Source organism: Coregonus lavaretus (assembly GCF_964263955.1).
Source record: "Coregonus lavaretus genome assembly, chromosome: 1".
NCBI classification, from domain to species: domain Eukaryota; kingdom Metazoa; phylum Chordata; class Actinopteri; order Salmoniformes; family Salmonidae; genus Coregonus; species Coregonus lavaretus.
In genome coordinates, this window is record NC_139988.1 from 58,769,458 (window position 1) to 58,787,861 (window position 18,404).

Consider the following 18,404-nt stretch of genomic DNA (forward strand, 5'->3'; position numbering starts at 1 on the left):
AATGTGGCCCGAATTAACTACTTCTATTGGAAGTATAAATAGCCTACTATTTGACATTTTCAAATACTTATTTCCAAATACATTATTTAAAATACCAAACAGACCTGTTTCAAATGCATGGGAGTAATTAAATATTTGTATAAATACTGTGCATTTGAGTATTTCAAAATACATTCCGATACTCAACCACTTACTTCCAAATTCGTTATTTTTTTAACTTACTATGACTGAGATGTATGGTTGTCCCACCTAGCTATTTTAAGATTAATGCACTAATTGTAAGTCGCTCTGAATAAGAGTGTCTGCTAAATGACTAAAATGTAATTAATTGAGTCTAGGTACCAAATCTGGAGTGAATCTGTCTTATGGCTCATGAGAAGATTTTTAAATTGTTTTTAGCATTAGCTATTTTGTAGGATTAGCATTAATGTTACATTGTCAAAAAAGTGAATAATTAACAGTTTATTTTTTTAAGATATCAATGCCAAACTTAACATGGTTCATCATGGCAATGTCTTTACTGACCAATGTTCCCAAAAAAATTTATTTTCTCTATTATTATTATTATTATTTTTATTGGCACTGAGTGAATTTCAAGTCTGCTGAGCACAAACTTGAATGTTGTGAAAGTTCTGTGCAACTTACGGCGCGTTTACTTTGAACATTGAGGCTGTAGCTGCTTTAAGTTAGTTTTAACAGTGGCCAAGTAGTATACTGTGGCTATTTGATCATAATGTAGGCCTACCAGAGTGGCCTACCATCAACAACAATGGAGAACAATGTATTCCATTACATTTTGACATGGAAATAGCTGTTCTATCATTCAACCTACAGTAGCAGCAAATGTGTGGTGTCTAATGTAGGCCTACATTATGTTGGAAGTTTACATACACTTAGGTTGGAGTCATTAAAACTAGTTTTTCAACCACTCCACAAATTTCTTGTTAACAAACTATCATTTTGGCAAGTCGGTTAGGACATCTACTTTGTGCATGACACAAGTAATTTTTCCAACAATTGTTTACAGACAGATTATTTCACTTATAATTAACTGTATCACAATTCCAGTGGGTCAGAAGTTTACATACACTAAGTTGACTGTGCCTTTAAACAGCTTGGAAAATTGCAGAAAATGATGTCATGGCTTTAGAAGCTTCTGATAGGCTAATTGACACCATTTGAGTCAATTGGAGGTGTACCTGTGGATGTATTTCAAGGCCTACCTTCAAACTCAGTGCCTCTTTGCTTGACATCATGGGAAAATCAACAGAAATCAGCCAAGACCTCAGAAAAAGAAATTGTAGACATCCACAAGTCTGGTTCATCCTTGGGAGCAATTTCCAAACGCCTGAAGGTACCACGTTCATCTGTACAAACAATAGTACGCAAGTATAAACACCATGGGACTACGCAGCCGTCATACCGCTCAGGAAGGACGCGCGTTCTGTCTCCTAGAGATGAATGTACTATGGTGTGAAAAGTGCAAATCAATCCCAGAACAACTGCAAAGGACCTTGTGAAGATGCTGGAGGAAACAGGTACAAAAGTATCTATATCCACAGTAAAACGAGTCCTATATCGACATAACCTGAAAGGCCGCTCAGCAAGGAAGAAGCTACTGCTCCAAAACCGCCATAAAAAAGCCAGACTACGGTTTGCAACTGCACATGGGGACAAATATCTTACTTTTTGGAGAAATGTCCTCTGTTCTGATGAAAGAAAAATAGAACTGTTTGGCCATAATGACCATCGTTATGTTTGGAGGAAAAAGGGGGTGCCTTGCAAGCCGAAGAACACCATCCCAACCGTGAAGCACGGGGGTGGCAGCATCATGCTGTGTGGGTGCTTCGCTGCAGGAGGGACTGGTGCACTTCACAAAATAGATGGTATCATGAGGAAGGAAAATGATGTGGATATATTGAAGCAACATCTCAAGACATCAGTCAGGAAGTTAAAGCTTGGTCGCAAATGGGTCTTCCAAATGGACAATGTGTCACGGATTCTGCCGAGACTGCTCCTCCTCCTGGTTCGGGCAGGCTTCGGCGTTCACCGTCCCCGGAGTACTAGCTGCCACCGCTCTATGTTTCTTGGTGTGATTGCTTTCGTCTGTCTTTTACACCTGTGTCCATTTGTGTGTTGATTACTTGTCCTATAAGTTCCTTGTTTTGCTTAGGCTAGATTGTGTGTTGTTTTTCGCCTGTCCGTTGTGCTGCGTGTTTTGTACCTGTTTTCGTGTTTATTTGTTTTACGCACTGTTTGCGTATTTTGCTCGCCTCTGTTTATTGTTGAGGCCGTTCTCTGTATTTTCGCCTTTTGGTAAACTTAGTAAACTTTGTTGGACTAGCTTCGGTGTCCTGCGCCTGACTTCCACACACCTTATACCTCAGCCCTTGACACAATGACCCCAAGCATACTTGCAAAATGGCTTAAGGACAACAAAGTCAAGGTATTGGAGTTTAACGTTTGACCCAAGTTAAACAATTTAAAGGCAATGCTACCAAATACTAATTGAGTGTATGTAAACTTCTGACCCACTGGGAATGTGATGAAATAAATGCAAGCTGAAATAAATAATTCTCTCTACTATTATTCAGACATTTCACATTCTTAAAATAAAGTGGTGATCCTAACTGACCTAAGACAGGGAATTTTTACTTGGATTAAATGTCAGGAATTGTGAAAAACTGAGTTTAAATGTATTTGGCTAAGGTGTATGTAAACTTCCGACTTGCAGGGCTTGACATTGTCCTTCAGACAAGGAGGTGACTGAAAATGTTGTTTGATGCAAGAAACCACTACAAAATAAAATGTATTATTATTCCCATACCATTATTACAGAGAATCAGACACATTATGCTACACTCTGCCTATTGGCTACTTAGCTTATTCCAGACTGTCTCAAAATACAACACTGCCCCTTTAAGACATTAAAAAAGCTCTTTACCTGACTTGATGTTCAAAGATAGAAATGCCACATTTTGTGCTCTTGTAGGAAGCAACCACTCCCCCCCCCCCCCCCCCCATTGTTGACTATAAATTAGCTTTAACTGGGCTAATAACTCACTAACTAGCTAATAATATGAACCAATGTGCACTGGTGGCTACATGCAGCTCTTGCTTTGATCTCAAAACAAGCGCATCTACTTGTGACCGCTCATGCAATAAACACAGTCCAGTTCAAAGTGAATGGTACAGATCTATATGGCAATGGCAATTTGCATATAGGCCTACTGCAGCTCTGATTGGTTATGGCGCACCGGTCTGTGTAGAGTACGGGCCTGTCAATGCAATAGAATCATACTCCAATTCCCTCTGCCTACAAGAAAATCTCTTGCACAGTTTTGCATACTAAGTCTTCCATAGTTTGTTTTGGTATGTTATATTGAAAGTGGCTAATATTGCGTTGATTTGAGCAGGGGGGATCAATGTAAATAGTCTGGGTGGCCATTTCATTAATTGTTCAGCAGTCTTATGGCTTGGGGGTAGAAGCTGTTAAGGAGCCTTTTGGACCTAGACTTGGCGCTCCGGTACCGCTTGCCGTGCGGTAGCAGAGAGAACAGTCTATGACTTGGGTGACTGGAGTCTTTGACAATATTTTGGGCCTTCCTCTGACACCCCCTAGTATATAGGTCCTGGATGGAAGGAAGCTTGGCCCCAGTGATGTACTGGGCCGTACGCACTACCCTTTGTAGCGCCTTACGGTCGGATGCCGAGCAGTTGCCATTCCAGGCGGTGATGCAACCAGTCAGGATTCTCTCGATGGTGCAGCTGTAGAACTTTTTGAGGATCTGGGGACCCATGCCAAATCTTTTCAGTCCCCTGAGGGGGAAAAGGTGTTGTCGTGCCCTCTTCACGACTGTCTTGGTGTGTTTGGACCATGACAGTTTGTTGGTGTTGTTGTCGTGCCCTCTTCACGACTGTCTTGGTGTGTTTGGACCATGACAGTTTGTTGGTGTTGTTGTCGTGCCCTCTTCATGACTGTCTTGGTGTGTTTGGACCATGACAGTTTGTTGGTGATGTGGAACTTGAATCTCTCGACACGCTCCCCTACAGCCCCATCGATGTGAATGGGGGTGTGTTCGGCCCTCCTTTTCCAGTAGTCCATGATCAGCTCCTTTGTCTTGCTCACATTGAGGGAGAGGTTGTTGTCCTGGCACCACACTGCCAGGTCTCTGACCACCTCCCTATGGGCTGTCTCATCATTGTCTGTGATCAGGCCTACCATTGTTGTGTCGTCTGCAAACTTAATGATGGTGTTGGATTTGTGCTTGGCCACGCAGTCGTGGGTGAACAGGGAGTACAGGAGGGGTCTAAGCACGCACCCCTGAGGGGCCCCCGTGTTGAGGATAAGTGTGGCAGATGTGTTGTTGCCTACCCTTACCACCTGGGGGCAGCCCGTCAGGAAGTCCAGGATCCAGTTGCAAAGGGAGGTGTTTAGTCCCAGGGTCCTTAGCTTAGTGATGAGCTTTGTAGGCACTATGGTGTTGATCGCTGAGCTGTAGTCAATGAACAGCATTCTCACATAGGTGTTCCGTTTGTCCAGGTGGGAAAGGGCAGTGTGGAGTACAATTGAGATTGCGTCATCTGTGGATCTGTTGGGGCGGTATGCGAATTGGAGTGGGTCTAGAGTTTCTGGGATGATGGTGTTGATGTGAGCCATGACCAGCCTTTCAAAGCACTTCATGGCTACCGACGTGAGTGCTACGGGCGGTAGTCATTTAGGCAGGCAATAGCATCGTATATCACAATGTTTTATGGGTATATAAATCAGGAGAAAGGTTGACATCGCCCAACCATAACACACATATACACACACATCAAATCTCTCTCTCTCACTCACTCACTCACTCACTCACTCACACATACACACACACACTGACATGTTTTCATTTCTCTCTAGCAAGGCTGGGACAGCGCCATAGTCTACATGTATGATAAGAGTCTGACTAAATACTCTGGACCTTTCACTGCCCGACCCCTGCCTGACAGCGTCAACTTCATAGGTAGGCATCACAACTACACAACCCTCTAGGTAGGGCTGGGCGATTATGGGCAAAATATCATATCACTGTATTTTTCTAATTTTTGACGGTGACTGTATTTTATGTTTTTGAATAATACAATTTCTAAATTTGCTTTATGAGTAGTGCGTGACCCTAGGGTGGCAACATATACATTCTAAGTGGTTTTAATGGGTCTTTCTCCATTCTGATTGTTTTATACTGGTCAATTAAACACATTTTCATAATTTTTTTTCCTGCACTCATTTGAGATCATTTCCACACTGCCATGTTGGGCTGCACAATATTGGCAAAAAATCTAGGCCTCATTTATTTACCAAATGTTGCAGTTGAGATTTGTCTTGCGATTGAGATTTTTTTTTAACTGTTGAAAATAATGGAAATAGAATGATTATTTTAATTATATAGTTAGAATATAATAGTGGGCACTTTGAATACAGTGTTTGACATGACAACGAATGAAAATGACAGGGAGGGGTTATTGTGACACGGTAGGATCCAAATTGTTGGTCAATATTTCCTAGGGGACCCTATAAACTTTGGCTACATTAAATGTTTTTTTCTTAGCTACTTCATTACATTTACATTTTAATCATTTAGCAGACGCTCTTATCCAGAGCGACTTACTTCATGTAGCTAACATATTCCTGCTTCGCCTAATCCTCTTTGGTTTAGAAGATACTATGGCACAAACAACATGCTGTTTTAGGCCTACTCCATCACTGGTATCAGGCTGTATTAGCTAGCTACGTTTGCTCTGACTCAGTACATTTATTAGCTAGCCAGCTAACTAGCTATTAGCTTTAGCGGCTAACATGATTTAGGCACAACTTACTTAGAAAAGACAAACTAGCTGTTTGCAGATGTAAGAAACACAAACTAATAGTGTAATTATAGAACACTTGTGGATTTATATTAAGACGCAAAGTGGAAGCAGCATAGTTGCCATCAACATTGTTGCATGTGCTGCATTGACCATGTCGCCTGTTCGAGCAACAACAAATGCACTCCTTGAGTGACAGAGGGCGGGGCTTGATCTGTGTAGAAAGCGGCGTGGAGAGAGATGACTCAAGTAGCGGAGTAAATTATAAAAATGAACGTTACACACGTAAAAACCCAAACGGGTCCGTGCATCAATACCTGTATATCGTAAAATACGGTATACCGCCCAGCGCTACCTCTAGTTAGGCTTCCCAACTACACAAACCCATAGGTAGGCCTCACAACTACACAATCCCATAGGTAGGCATCACAACTACACAATCCCATAGGTAGGCATCACAACTACACAACCCCATAGGTAGGCATCACAACTATACAACCCCATTGGTAGGCATCACAACTACACAACCCCATTGGTAGGTATCACAACTACACAATCCCATAGGTAGGCATCACAACTCCATAGGTACTGTAGGCTTAAAAATCTGCCATGACTATCACGACATGCTCTTCTCAATGTGAGTATTCCTTGATGCAGGGTTAAAATTGGGAAAAGATAATAGCAAGTCTGGACAGAATTCAATTATGTTAACCTCATCCCCAGGCTATTGACAAAGCGCAGATAAGTGTCTGGGAACGAGATTACAATTCTATTGAAGTTTATGTCTGTAAGCAGGAAGTCGCCCTGCTATGTATGATGATGTCATATTGCTGCTGTGTCTAAATGTGAACTGTTCCTCACTGTGTGTGTGTGTCTGTCAGTGAGGGAGACGAAGACCCAGCTACCTCTTACTGCTCTAAGGAAGGTGTGGGGAGAGGCGGTTAGCTACATCTGTGGTCTGAGAGAGGACTACAGCAGACTGTACCAGGGACAGAGAGCTGGCATGTAGATGCACACTGTCTCACACACACACACAGGCATGGCACAGACAAACACAAACACACACAGACAAAAACACAGGCACGGCACAGACACACGTACACACACATACACACAAAAACACAGGCGCGGAACAGACACACACGCTCTTGCCTTTCTGCCCTCACTCTCAACCTTGTGTGTGTCGGTTAAGTCTGCTGCGCTACAACACCAACCTGACGCGGTATAAGAACATGTTGTTTAGCCAGTCTCAACAGCTCAGAGCCAAACTGGCCTTCTTCACCACCAGCATACAGCAAGACCTACAGCACTACGACCAGCAGAGAGACACTGGCATCTGTAAGCTGTGTGTGTGTGTGGTACTGACTGTTTTCTGAACTCTGACCAAACCTGTAGCCTCTGAGAAGATGCTGAAAGCCTGGCAGGACAATGAACAGAAAGCTGCTGCTTTTACACAGGTACTGTACTATACTATAGTATTGTATGACAGCTGTCTACTCTACTACAGCTTCTGCTAGCATGTATTGGACTGTGTGAAGCGTTTGATGGCATATCTTCAGTGTCTCTGTGTGTGCATCCGTGTGTGTGTTAGGTATCAGAGGTGGACTATCTGGATGAGGAGATAGTGTGTCTCCACTCTGAGATCGTGGAGCTGCAGAGGAGTCCGTTCGCCAGGAGACAAGCTGACATCATGGAACAACTGTAGGTGTCTCACATAATTCTCCAGCTTTTAAACTATTTCCATGAAAATGGACAAAGTATCGTTTTGTAAAGTGTACCCTCTAAATCTTTGTGTGTGGTTTCAGGGAGGAGAAGGCCATTGAACTTACAAGCAGCTGAAGGCCAAATGCAAGAGTGAGTAGAACCACTTCAGCACAATCCTGATCTAGTATAGGCTGGTAGAGAGGTGTGTGTATGTGTGTCTGTGTGAAAGGGTGGATTCTCATTGGATATACTAGTTTTGTGTGTGTGCACAGGTCCAGACACCCCTCATGGCTACAGTGACAGTTCAGAGATGGTGAAGACCATCGTCCAGACGGTCCAGAACCAGGACTGAATCCTCAGAGAGCTGTACACACACCTCAAGTACACATGCACACACCTGTATACCCTCCTCACTTTCTCCCTCTCCCTCCCTCTAGTAAGCCAACACCCTTCTCTCTTTCTCTCTCTCCATCTTTCTAGTAAGATCTTGGAGTGTACGCGTTGTATTGTAGCGTTGTTCAAGCAACGATTCATCAGACTCATTTTCCACAACAATTGTAGCCATTTTTGTTCAATTCTTTGACTTCACTGTTGTCCATTCATCTTTCTCGCTAACTGTACTCGACGTGCTTTCAGCTTCAAACGACACTTCTGCTTCCGCCATCTCCCGCTCAAGCCCTGTCCAAACTACGGTGAGGGCGGAGTTAAACTCTGACCGTTCACATAATGTCCCGGAGAATGCAAATACCAAGTGTCCCATCGCTGGTCTTGTTCAACAGGAATAATTTTCACAGAGCGAGAGTTGTAGCCAAAATGGCGGCGCGGTGGGGAGCAGGCGAGGAGATTTTAGCTGCCTGCAACATGGAATTTTTCTCTACAAATACACTAGACGAGGTAAAGTACAGTGATTTGATACTGTGTTGTATATTTGGTATCATGCGTGTATTTGTGCTGTATGTGAATGTCTCGTGTGCTGGGAATGATGCGCTGGAAAAGTGACACGTGGATACAGCCATACAGCACAGAACAATCATGGCATGACTGATTATTAGCAGCCGGTTGGCGAATAGCTATTACACCTAATCCCTTGATATTTGTGTTTTCATGGGTGTTTATGTTATAACCGCTGTAGTAACTAGGTAGCATCCAAACAGAATGTGAAGTAGCCGGCTGGCTAACTAACGTATTGCTAGCCCGGATGTGTAACTAGCAAGGTAGACAACGTGTTTCTTGGCTTTTAAATGTGTTGAACTGAGTCTTTTGGATTTCATTATTTACTAACTACTTCGGTCAAACGAAAGTGAATGATTGTATAGTGTAGTATTCCAATGGCCATTCTTGAATGTACAAATATAGCACACGTAAAACCACTTGGACGAGTAAGTAACTAGCTACTGTAGCAATAAGTAGGGAGTTGTCCAGTTTGTTTGGCCGAGATGACAGCTGGTTGGATGTCTGTGAAACATTGTGAAAAGTCATTGTCAGTTATCACATCATATAACCAAATGTGTTGATTTTTAATGAACGTTTAATATTCATCTAATGCGTCATGTTGACGGATGTTTGGGCCTGTGCCTCTTCAAATTCAGTCTCGAGTCGGAGTCATTCACACGTGGTTCTAAATGCATGACGTCGTAAACCTTTAAATTAAACTGCATTATCGTTATTGCCAGTATTATTACTAGCTAGTAATAATGTGTCATATACAAAATTGCCACTACCGGTAATGTTATTTTACAGTTGGCTGCGGGTAACTCGAGCTTCATGTGTTGAAATGAGTGAACCCCTGGCTACACTGAGTTGAAAACATGCAGCATTTGTTAAAGTCCCCTGTAGCTCAGTTGGTAGAGCATGGCGCTTGCAACGCCAGGGTTGTGGGTTCGTTTCCCACGGGGGGGGGGGGGGCAGGCAGTATGACTGAAATGTAAAAATGTAATGTTGGCACCACCTTGGGTGATTGGCAACACATCTCTTCTTGCATGAAATTGTATATGATTATAATAGTGTGTAAGATTATTTCCTCTGCCATGCTTATTGATATGAGCAATACGTGGTGTTGAATGCATCACATGTTGACGGATTCAAACAGCTCTACATTTGCTCATTCAACTCAGAAAGCAGCATACCAGTCATTGTTGTGTACATTTCAGAGCACGAAAATCTATTTGAGGTATTATTAGCCCAAGTGTGTTTACAATACTTCCTGTCTGGATTCCACGAGGTACCTCGCTTCTGCCACAGCGGAGCCCCGTTTGTTGCAGTGGTAATTAGGAAGGAGATCTCGTTGAGTAAGGTGCGTGGTAGCAACATGTCCTTCTGGACAGGGTCCAGTTCAGTGGTGGACCTAATGACACGTGGGTTACAAAGATGATGGATGTTTGCTGGTATTTTTTATTTTATTTGATTCGGCCTAATTAATGAACTACTATATAGATTAGCTATATGTGCTGTCTAATGATTTTAGACATGCATTAAATTGTTCTCCCCACAAATGGAATGGGAAGTGCCCAGGCCTGTTCCATGTATCCATTACAGGATGGTGTGTCTTGTTTGTTCAGTACTATTTAGGTCTATTACCATAACTTAACATGGAACTGTGGTGTCTTTGGGATAGATGTAAGAATACTTGTAAAAATCAAGACAATCAATATTTTTTTGCTGCTGAAGAGACTTCACAATTCACACTGACCTCCCAGCATGAACAACTACTGTACACCATGAGAAATGTGTCTGGTCTTTTGTTTTCATTGTGAAATCTTCTGTTTACTAGACTGGTTATCTGTACAATGCTATGATCATCTGGCCCAATGTAACATTACTACACACAGTTAGCAGCTGCCAATGGTAAAAATACTACACTGACTTCTTGGCCATTTTGTATGTGTTGGTAAACGTCCAGACAGTTAGGTAATTTCTCCTCATTAGGGCCTTTGTTAAATTTCAGACAGAGCCTGATCATTGTAAGTGACTCACTGGCTTCTTATTATAAAGGACTCCAGAGTATCTGTTAGTGATGGTGTTAGAAAAATCCAAAACTCTGGTATTTGTAATCCTATAGCTTGTTCTCCCTCTTTTTAAATAGTGAGCCTACATGTTTTCAGCACTTATTTCCATGACTGATCAACAACAACAAAAATCTCATGCTCTTGTCTCTCTGCAGCAGACATATAGTGAGCAATATGTTTGGAACATCAGATCGCAATAAAATCGCAGTATTGAATTGTAATACATATAGAATTGTGACTAGCGCAATACGTATCCTATCGGCGCCTAAGTATCGTGAGGTCCCTGGTCATTCCCAGCCGTGATGGTATTTGGTTTATGGTTTGGATTTTATTACGATTTATTGTAGGGATGCACATTTTAGTCATTTTTACTGCAGACTAATTAACCAGCCAACAAAGGCAAATTTTTTCCCAAACAGTAACATCACCTGACCAACAAAATACTATGCATGCAAGGAACATACATTTTTAATTAAGAGCTTAATAGAAACCTGCAACAATCGTAAGCCTATCGTCATATAGCTATAGCCTATTATTGAACGTACAACCCTTGTAATGAAGCAGCTAATAAAACCTAATCTTCAGACATTTGCCAAAAGAGAATTCCACCCCATGTCGAACGGATAAACATATCTTATCTGCCACTTCCATTACACACGTCACCATTTTTTGTTGTTGCAACATTGCTTTTGTCGAAGAAACCTGCCAAATATCTACTTTGCTAAAGGCTGGAACCACTGTTTGAGATAAATACTTTCTCCCTGGTAACTCGTACTGTTTGTCGACATTCCTTTGAATGGGCATTTTCCACCGGTCGGAAGGGCACCATTCCCAAAACAAAACAGTGAGTTACGCTGTCTGTTAGTACTCACCATTTGTCGCTGTCCGTCTGTATTTTGTCCCTTGGGCCACATTTTAGCTGATGCTGGCCAGAGGTGGATGATGGAACAGCAGCGGTTGTAGTGCTTATCCCAAATTGGGCATAGGCCACAGGCTGGTTCATTCTCAGGTGGTTACGAAGATAGTTGCTGGAATTCGTAACTGGTACAGGTTTTTTTTTTGTGTATTCTGCACACAGGCTCGTCCAATGTTATTTGGTTTTCCATCATCTTGTTTAAAACTGAAATGTCCCCAAATAGGTGACGATAAAAATGTTTTGTGTGACAAGATCCATATTTTTCACCTCACTCCTCTGATCTACTGTAACAATGAGGCCATAGGTGAAGGGCAGAGGCTATCCACCCTTTAGGCCAGGGTTCCTCAACTGGCGATTATGTTTTAATTAAACATCTGTTTGGCCTTCTTGGAGTCAATTTGCAGTCTACAGATATTTTTTCTTCTTTTTTTTTGGCCCCCCATCCATTCAGCTCAAGGAAAAAAAGTCGGTCAGCGGCTGAATCTAGTTGATGATCCCTACTATAGGCTGTAGTATCCTAACGGGTAAGAGCGCTGGGCCAGTAACCGAAAAGTTGCTGTTTCTAATAAAAAAATTTACCAGGCAAGTTGAATGAGAACATTCTCATTTACAGCAACATTTACATTTACATCTTAGTCATTTAGCAGACGCTCTTATCCAGAGCGACTTACAGTTAGTGAGTGCATACATTTTTTATACAGCACCGACCTGGGGAATAGTTACAAGGGAGAGGAGGGGGGATGAATGAGCCAATTGGAAGCTGTGGATGATTAGGTGACCATGATGGTATGAGGGCCAGGTTGGGAATTTAGCCAGGACACCGGGGTTAACACCCCTACTCTTACTATAAATGCTAGGGGATCTTTAGTTACCAGAGAGTCAGGACACCTGTTTAACGTTCCAACCCGAAAGACTGAGGAAGTCCGGCTAGGTGAAAAATCTGTCATTGTGCCCTTGAGCAAGGCACTTAACCCTAATCGCTCCTGTAAGTCACTCTGGATAAGAGCGTCTGCTAAATGACTAGAATGTAATAGGTACTATAGGTACCCCCGGTCCCCACTTTTACATGAACATCAAGTTGATAAAACATTTTCAATTAATGTACTGTTTTGCAGGTTATTTTATTTTCATGACAGTCTTCATCCATAACAACTCTTTTAGATCTTCCCTTAATTTCTAGCAGATATTTTCATCTGTCAAATGAAACTGCTCGTGCAGACCGGTGTTTTCCTGCTTACTGCATTTTGGAACATTCGCACATAGACTATAGCAATGTGTGCATTGTTGAGCTTATAATATGACGAAATACAACTTTAGCAACATTTTAAAGCTAAACGGTCTGATCTGTTGCTTCAGCCTCATTTAGGCATTATTTATTTTACTAAGGCACGTTCACACAGATGAGCAGGGACCCTGGGCATCTTTCTTTTGTTGTTTTTCAGAGTCAGTAGAAAGGCCTCTTTAGTGTCCTAAGTTTTCATAACTGTGACCTTAATTGCCTACCGTCTGTAAGCTGTTAGTGTCTTAAAGACCGTTCCACAGGTGCATCTTCATTAATAGTTTATTGTTCATTGAACAAGCATGGGAAACAGTGTTTAAACCCTTTACAATGAAGATCTGTGAAGTTTATTTGGATTTTTACCAATTATCTTTGAAAGACAGGGTCCTGACAAAGGGATGATTCTTTTTTTGCTGAGTTTAGGTCTTCAGCCAGCATGTAACAAAAGTGGGGGAAGGGCTGTCCAAAACTCTGACGCAGTGGTCATTATATCAAGAGACATGCCAAACGGAAGATTCATACAGCCTTCTTGACATCATTGATAGCCATGATATTAACATTGTCTGGCAGTCTATACAGTGCATTCGGAAAGTATTCAGACCCCTTGATTTTTCCACATTTTGTTACGTTAAAGCCTTATTCTAAAAATGATAAAATATTTTTTTTTCATTATCAATCTATACACAATACCCTATAATCACAAGTATTCAGACTCTTTGCTATGAGACTCAAAAATTGAGCTCCGGTGCATCCTGTTTCCATCGCTCATCCTTGAGATATTTCTACAACTTGATTGAAGTCCACCTGTGGTAAATTTGATTGATTGGACATGATTTGGAAAAGCACACACCTGTCTATATAAGGTCCCATAGTTGACAGTGCATGTCAGAGCAAAAACCAAGCCGTGAGGTCGAAGGAATTGTCCGTAGAGCTCCGAGACAGGATTGCGTCAAGGCATAGATCTGGGGAAGGGTACAAAAAAATTTCTGCATCATCGAAGGTCCCCAAGAACACAGTGGCGTCCATCATTCTTGAACGGAAGAAGTTTAGAACCACCAAGACTCTTCCTAGAGCTGGCTGCCCGGCCAAACTGAGCAATCGAGGGAGAAGGGCCTTGGTCAGGGAGGTGACCAAGAACCCGATGGTCACTGACAGGGCTCCAGAGTTCCTCTGTGGCGATGGGAGAACCTACCAGAAGGACAACCATCTCTGCAGCACTCCACCAATCAGGCCTTTATTGTAGAGTGGCCAGACGGAAGCCACTCCTCAATAAAAGGCACATGACAGCCTGCTTTGAAGTTTGCCAAAAGGCACCTAAAGGACTCTGACCATGAGAAACAAGATTCTCTGGTCTGATGAACCCAAGATTGAACTCATTGGCCTGAATGACAAGCGTCATGTCTGGAGGAAACCTGGCACCATCCCTACGGTGAAGCATGGTGGTGGCAGCATCATGCTGTGGGGATGTTTTTCAGCGGCAGGTACTGTGAGACTAGTCTGCATCGAGGCAAAGATGAAAGGAGCAAAGTACAGAGAGATCCTTGATGAAAACCTGCTCCAGAGCGCTCAGGACCTCAGACTGGGGCGAAGGTTCACCTTCCAACCGGACAAAGACCCTAAGCACACAGCCAAGACAACGCAGGAGTGGCTTCTGGACAAGTCTCTGAATGTCCTTGAGTGGCCCAGCCAGTCGAACATCTCTGGAGAGACCTGAAAGTAGCTGTGCAGAAACTCCCCAAATACAGGTGTGCCAAGCTTGTAGCGTCATACCAAAGAAGACTTGAGTCTGTAATCGCTGCCAAATGTGCTTCAACAAAGTGCTGAGTAAAGGGTCTGAATACTTATGTAAATAAGGTATTTCTGTTTTATTTTTAATACATTTAAAAAAAATTCGAAACCTGTTTTTGCTCTTTCATTATGGGGTATTGTGTGTAGATTGCTGAGGATTTTTAAATATTTTTTAATCCATTTTAGAATAGGGCTATAACGTAACAAAATGTGGGAAAAGTCAAGGTCTGAATACTTTCCGAATGCACTGTATATACACTGAATAAAAGTAAACGCAACATCCAACAATTTCATATCTTACGGAATTAATTCATATAAGGAAATCAGTCAATTGAAATCAATTCATTAGGCCCTAATCTATGGATTTCACATGACTGGTAATACAGATATGCATCCGTTGCTCACAGATACCTTCTTTTTTTTTTTTTTTTTTGTAAGTAGGGGCATGGATCAGAACCAGTCATTATCTGGTGTGACCACCATTTGCCTCATGCAGCGCAACACATCTCCTTGGCATGGAGTTGATCAGGCTGTTGATTGTGGAATGTTGTCCCACTCTTCAATGGATGCTGGATGTTGGCGGGAACTGAAACACGCTGTCGTACATGTCGATACAGAGCATCCCAAACATGCTCAATGGGTGACATGTTTGAGTATGCAGGCCATGGAAGAACTAGGATATTTTCAGCTTCCAGGAATTGTGTACAGATCCTTGCGACATGGGGCCGTGCATTATCATGCTGAAAGATGGTAATGGTGGCGGATTAATGGCACAACAGTGGGCCTCAGGATCTCGTCATGGTATCCCTGTGTATTCAAATTGCAATTTTGATCAAATGCAACTGTGTTCGTAGCTTATGCCTGCCCATACCATAACCCCACTGCCACCATGGGGCACTCTGTTCACAACGTTGATATCAGCAAACCGCTCGCCCACACAACACCATATGCCACACGACACGATTAATTCGCGAAGAGCACACTTATCCAGCGTGCCTGTGGCCATCGAAGGTGAGCATTTACTAGGGCTGGGCGATATGGCCAAAATATCACTATTGTTCAAATTTGACAGTATGACGGTATTTGAATAATACAAGTTCTAAATTTGCTTTGAGTAGTGCGTGACCCTACAATGGCAACCGATTAGGGCTCACCCCATTTGGTCGATAGGCTGTTGGTCAACCGAGATTTCTTTAGTCGCGCAGTAGCAACATTTTTTTTATTTTTTATAATCATGGTGTGCTAAACACCTGTCTGATTCGTGCCTGTCTGAGTGCACTGATCCATTGTGGAGGCCGTGGGGATGGCACAGTCCATCAGTCTAAGACGTGCTACTGAAATTGTATATAGTTATATTACTTAAGAACAATGGTGCAACACTAATACAAGTATTATTTTATAACGTGCTTCCTCCCGCGTGGCATAGTGGTCGTTGTCTGCGTTTCTGAAACACATCAGTGCGCTGTTGAATTGGCGCCTTTTCTAGACCATGTTTTGCATAATAGTGAAGTTAACCAGCTTATTGGTGTTGACAACAATGTGGTGGAGGCAGCAGCAGAGTTAGGAGGCAAGAAAACAGCCCTTGCCTTAAGGGGCTAAGAAAAGTGAGGAGCGAGGAAACCCCATCTTAATTAGGTCTATAATCAATAGCCAAACTGTTAAATGTGCCTGGCTTTATAAATCATATCTACAGAAATAAGACAGATCCTGCTTCTGTTGCCTGTTTGAGTGTTTGTTTAATAGCCTAGTGATTCCGTGAGCACCAAGCCTCAGGCAACCACAACATGTCAGAAACAATTTCACAAATGTGGCTGTTTTTAATCTTTGCTATGCTGTAATAAAGGCTTTACACTTTTTTTAGTCAGACCAGCCTCTCTGGTATTATTTACTATTTATTAAGTGTTTACACTTCCAAATTGTCAGAAATTATATTTATAAAAATAACCAAATTTTTTCCTTGCTCTCCTTATTGTTATTAATACTATTATTAATCATCGTTATAATAATTAATGTCATTATCATTAGTAGGCTTAGTATAGCAGCCTTGCATAACCACCATCAAGCTGTAGGTCTAAGAGCGCATCCTGTTTATTCCTATATTTCAATACTTATATAAAGTGGGGGGAAAAAGTATTTAGTCAGCCACCAAATGTGCAAGTTCTCCCACTTAAAAAGATGAGAGGCCTGTAATTTTCATCATAGGTACACGTCAACTATGACAGACAAATTGAGAGAAGAAAAATCCAGAAAATCACATTGTAGGATTTTTTATGAATTTATTTGCAAATTATGGTGGAAAATAAGTATTTGGTCAATAACAAAAGTTACTCAATACTTTTGTTATATACCCTTTTTTGGCAATGACACAGGTCAAACGTTTTCTGTAAGTCTTCACAAGGTTTTCACACACTGTTGCTGGTATTTTGGCCCATTCCTCCATGCAGATCTCCTCCTCAAACGTTTCGGGTAGCCTTCCACAAGCTTCCCACAATAAGTTGGGTGAATTTTGGCCCATTCCTCCTGACAGAGCTGGTGTAACTGAGTCAGGTTTGTAGGCCTCCTTGCTCGCACACGCTTTTTCAGTTCTGCCTACAAATGTTATATAGGATTGAGGTCAGGGCTTTGTGATGGCCACTCCAATACATTGACTTTATTGTCTTTAAGCCATTTTTCCACAACTTTGGAAGTATGCTTGGGGTCAATGTCCATTTGGAAGACCCATTTGCGACCAAGCTTTAACTTCCTGACTGATGTCTTGAGATGTTGCTTCAATATATCCACATAACTTTCCTTCCTCATGATGCCATCTATTTTGTGAAGTGCACCAGTCCCTCCTGCAGCAAAGCACCCCCACAGCATGATGCTGCCACCCCGTGCTTCACGGTTGGGATGGTGTTCGTCTGCTTGCAAGAACCCCCTTTTTCCTCCAAACATAACGATGGTTATTATGGCCAAACAGTTCAATTTCTGTTTCATCAGACCAGAGGACATTTCTCAAAAAAGTACGATCTTTGTCCCCATGTGCAGTTGCAAACCGTAGTTCTTCCTTGCTGAGCGGCCTTTCAGGTTATGTCGAGATAGGACTCGTTTTACTGTGGATATAGATACTTTTGTACCTGTTTCCTCCAGCATCTTCACAAGGTCCTTTGCTGTTCTGGGATTGATTTGCACTTTTCGCACCAAAGTACGTTCATCTCTAGGAGACAGAACGCGTCTCCTTCCTGAGCGGTATGAAGGCTGCGTGGTCCCATGGTGTTTATACTTGCGTACTATTGTTTGTACAGATGAACGTGGTACCTTCAGGCGTTGGAAATTGCTCCCAAGGATGAACCAGACTTGTGGAGGTCTACAATATTTTTTCTGAGGTCTTGGCTGATTTCTTTTGATTTTCCCATGATGTCAAGCAAAGAGGCACTGAGTTTGAAGGTAGGCCTTGAAATACATCCACAGGTACACCTCCAATTGAATCAAATGATGTCAATTAGCCTATCAGAAGCTTCTAAAGCCATGACATCATTTTCTGGAATTTTCCAAGCTGTTTAAAGGCACAGTCAACATAGTGTATGTAAACTTCTGACCCACTGGAATTGTGATACAGTGAATTATAAGTGAAATCTGTCTGTAAACAATTGTTGGAAAAATTACTTGTGTCATGCACAAAGTAGATGTCCTAACCGACTTGCCAAAACTATAGTTTGTTAACAAGACATTTGTGTAGTGGTTGAAAAACAAGTTTTAATGACTCCAACCTAAAAGTATGTAAACTTCTGACCTCAACTGTATAAATGGTCCTTGATATGACCATCTTAAAAAAATTATATATGTTAGCTTAGACTTTAGAGTTAATGGCATGAGGAAGTTTTCATAA

The 18,404-nt window shown here is 42.0% G+C and overlaps 2 protein-coding genes across 2 annotated transcripts in view; both read left to right on the forward strand.

Moving 5' to 3' along the window:
• Positions 1-4,911: 4,911 nt before the first annotated feature.
• Positions 4,912-7,900, forward strand: LOC311133610 (inhibitor of nuclear factor kappa-B kinase subunit alpha-like; the record flags this gene model as incomplete). Its single annotated transcript, XM_084167129.1, has 5 exons — positions 4,912-5,003; positions 6,726-6,841; positions 7,436-7,545; positions 7,650-7,675; positions 7,821-7,900. Exons 1-5 carry the CDS (start codon positions 4,928-4,930, stop codon positions 7,898-7,900), a joined length of 408 nt encoding a protein of 135 aa, XP_084023255.1. The 5' UTR covers positions 4,912-4,927.
• Positions 7,901-8,339: 439 nt separating this feature from the next.
• LOC311136904 (peroxisome proliferator-activated receptor gamma coactivator-related protein 1-like) overlaps positions 8,340-18,404 on the forward strand; it is a 55,037-nt gene continuing 44,972 nt past the window's right edge. Inside the window, exon 1 of the mRNA XM_084171218.1 lies at positions 8,340-8,442. Coding sequence (XP_084027344.1) covers positions 8,362-8,442 — 81 coding nt within the window. The 5' untranslated portion in view covers positions 8,340-8,361. The remainder of the gene's footprint in view (positions 8,443-18,404) is intronic.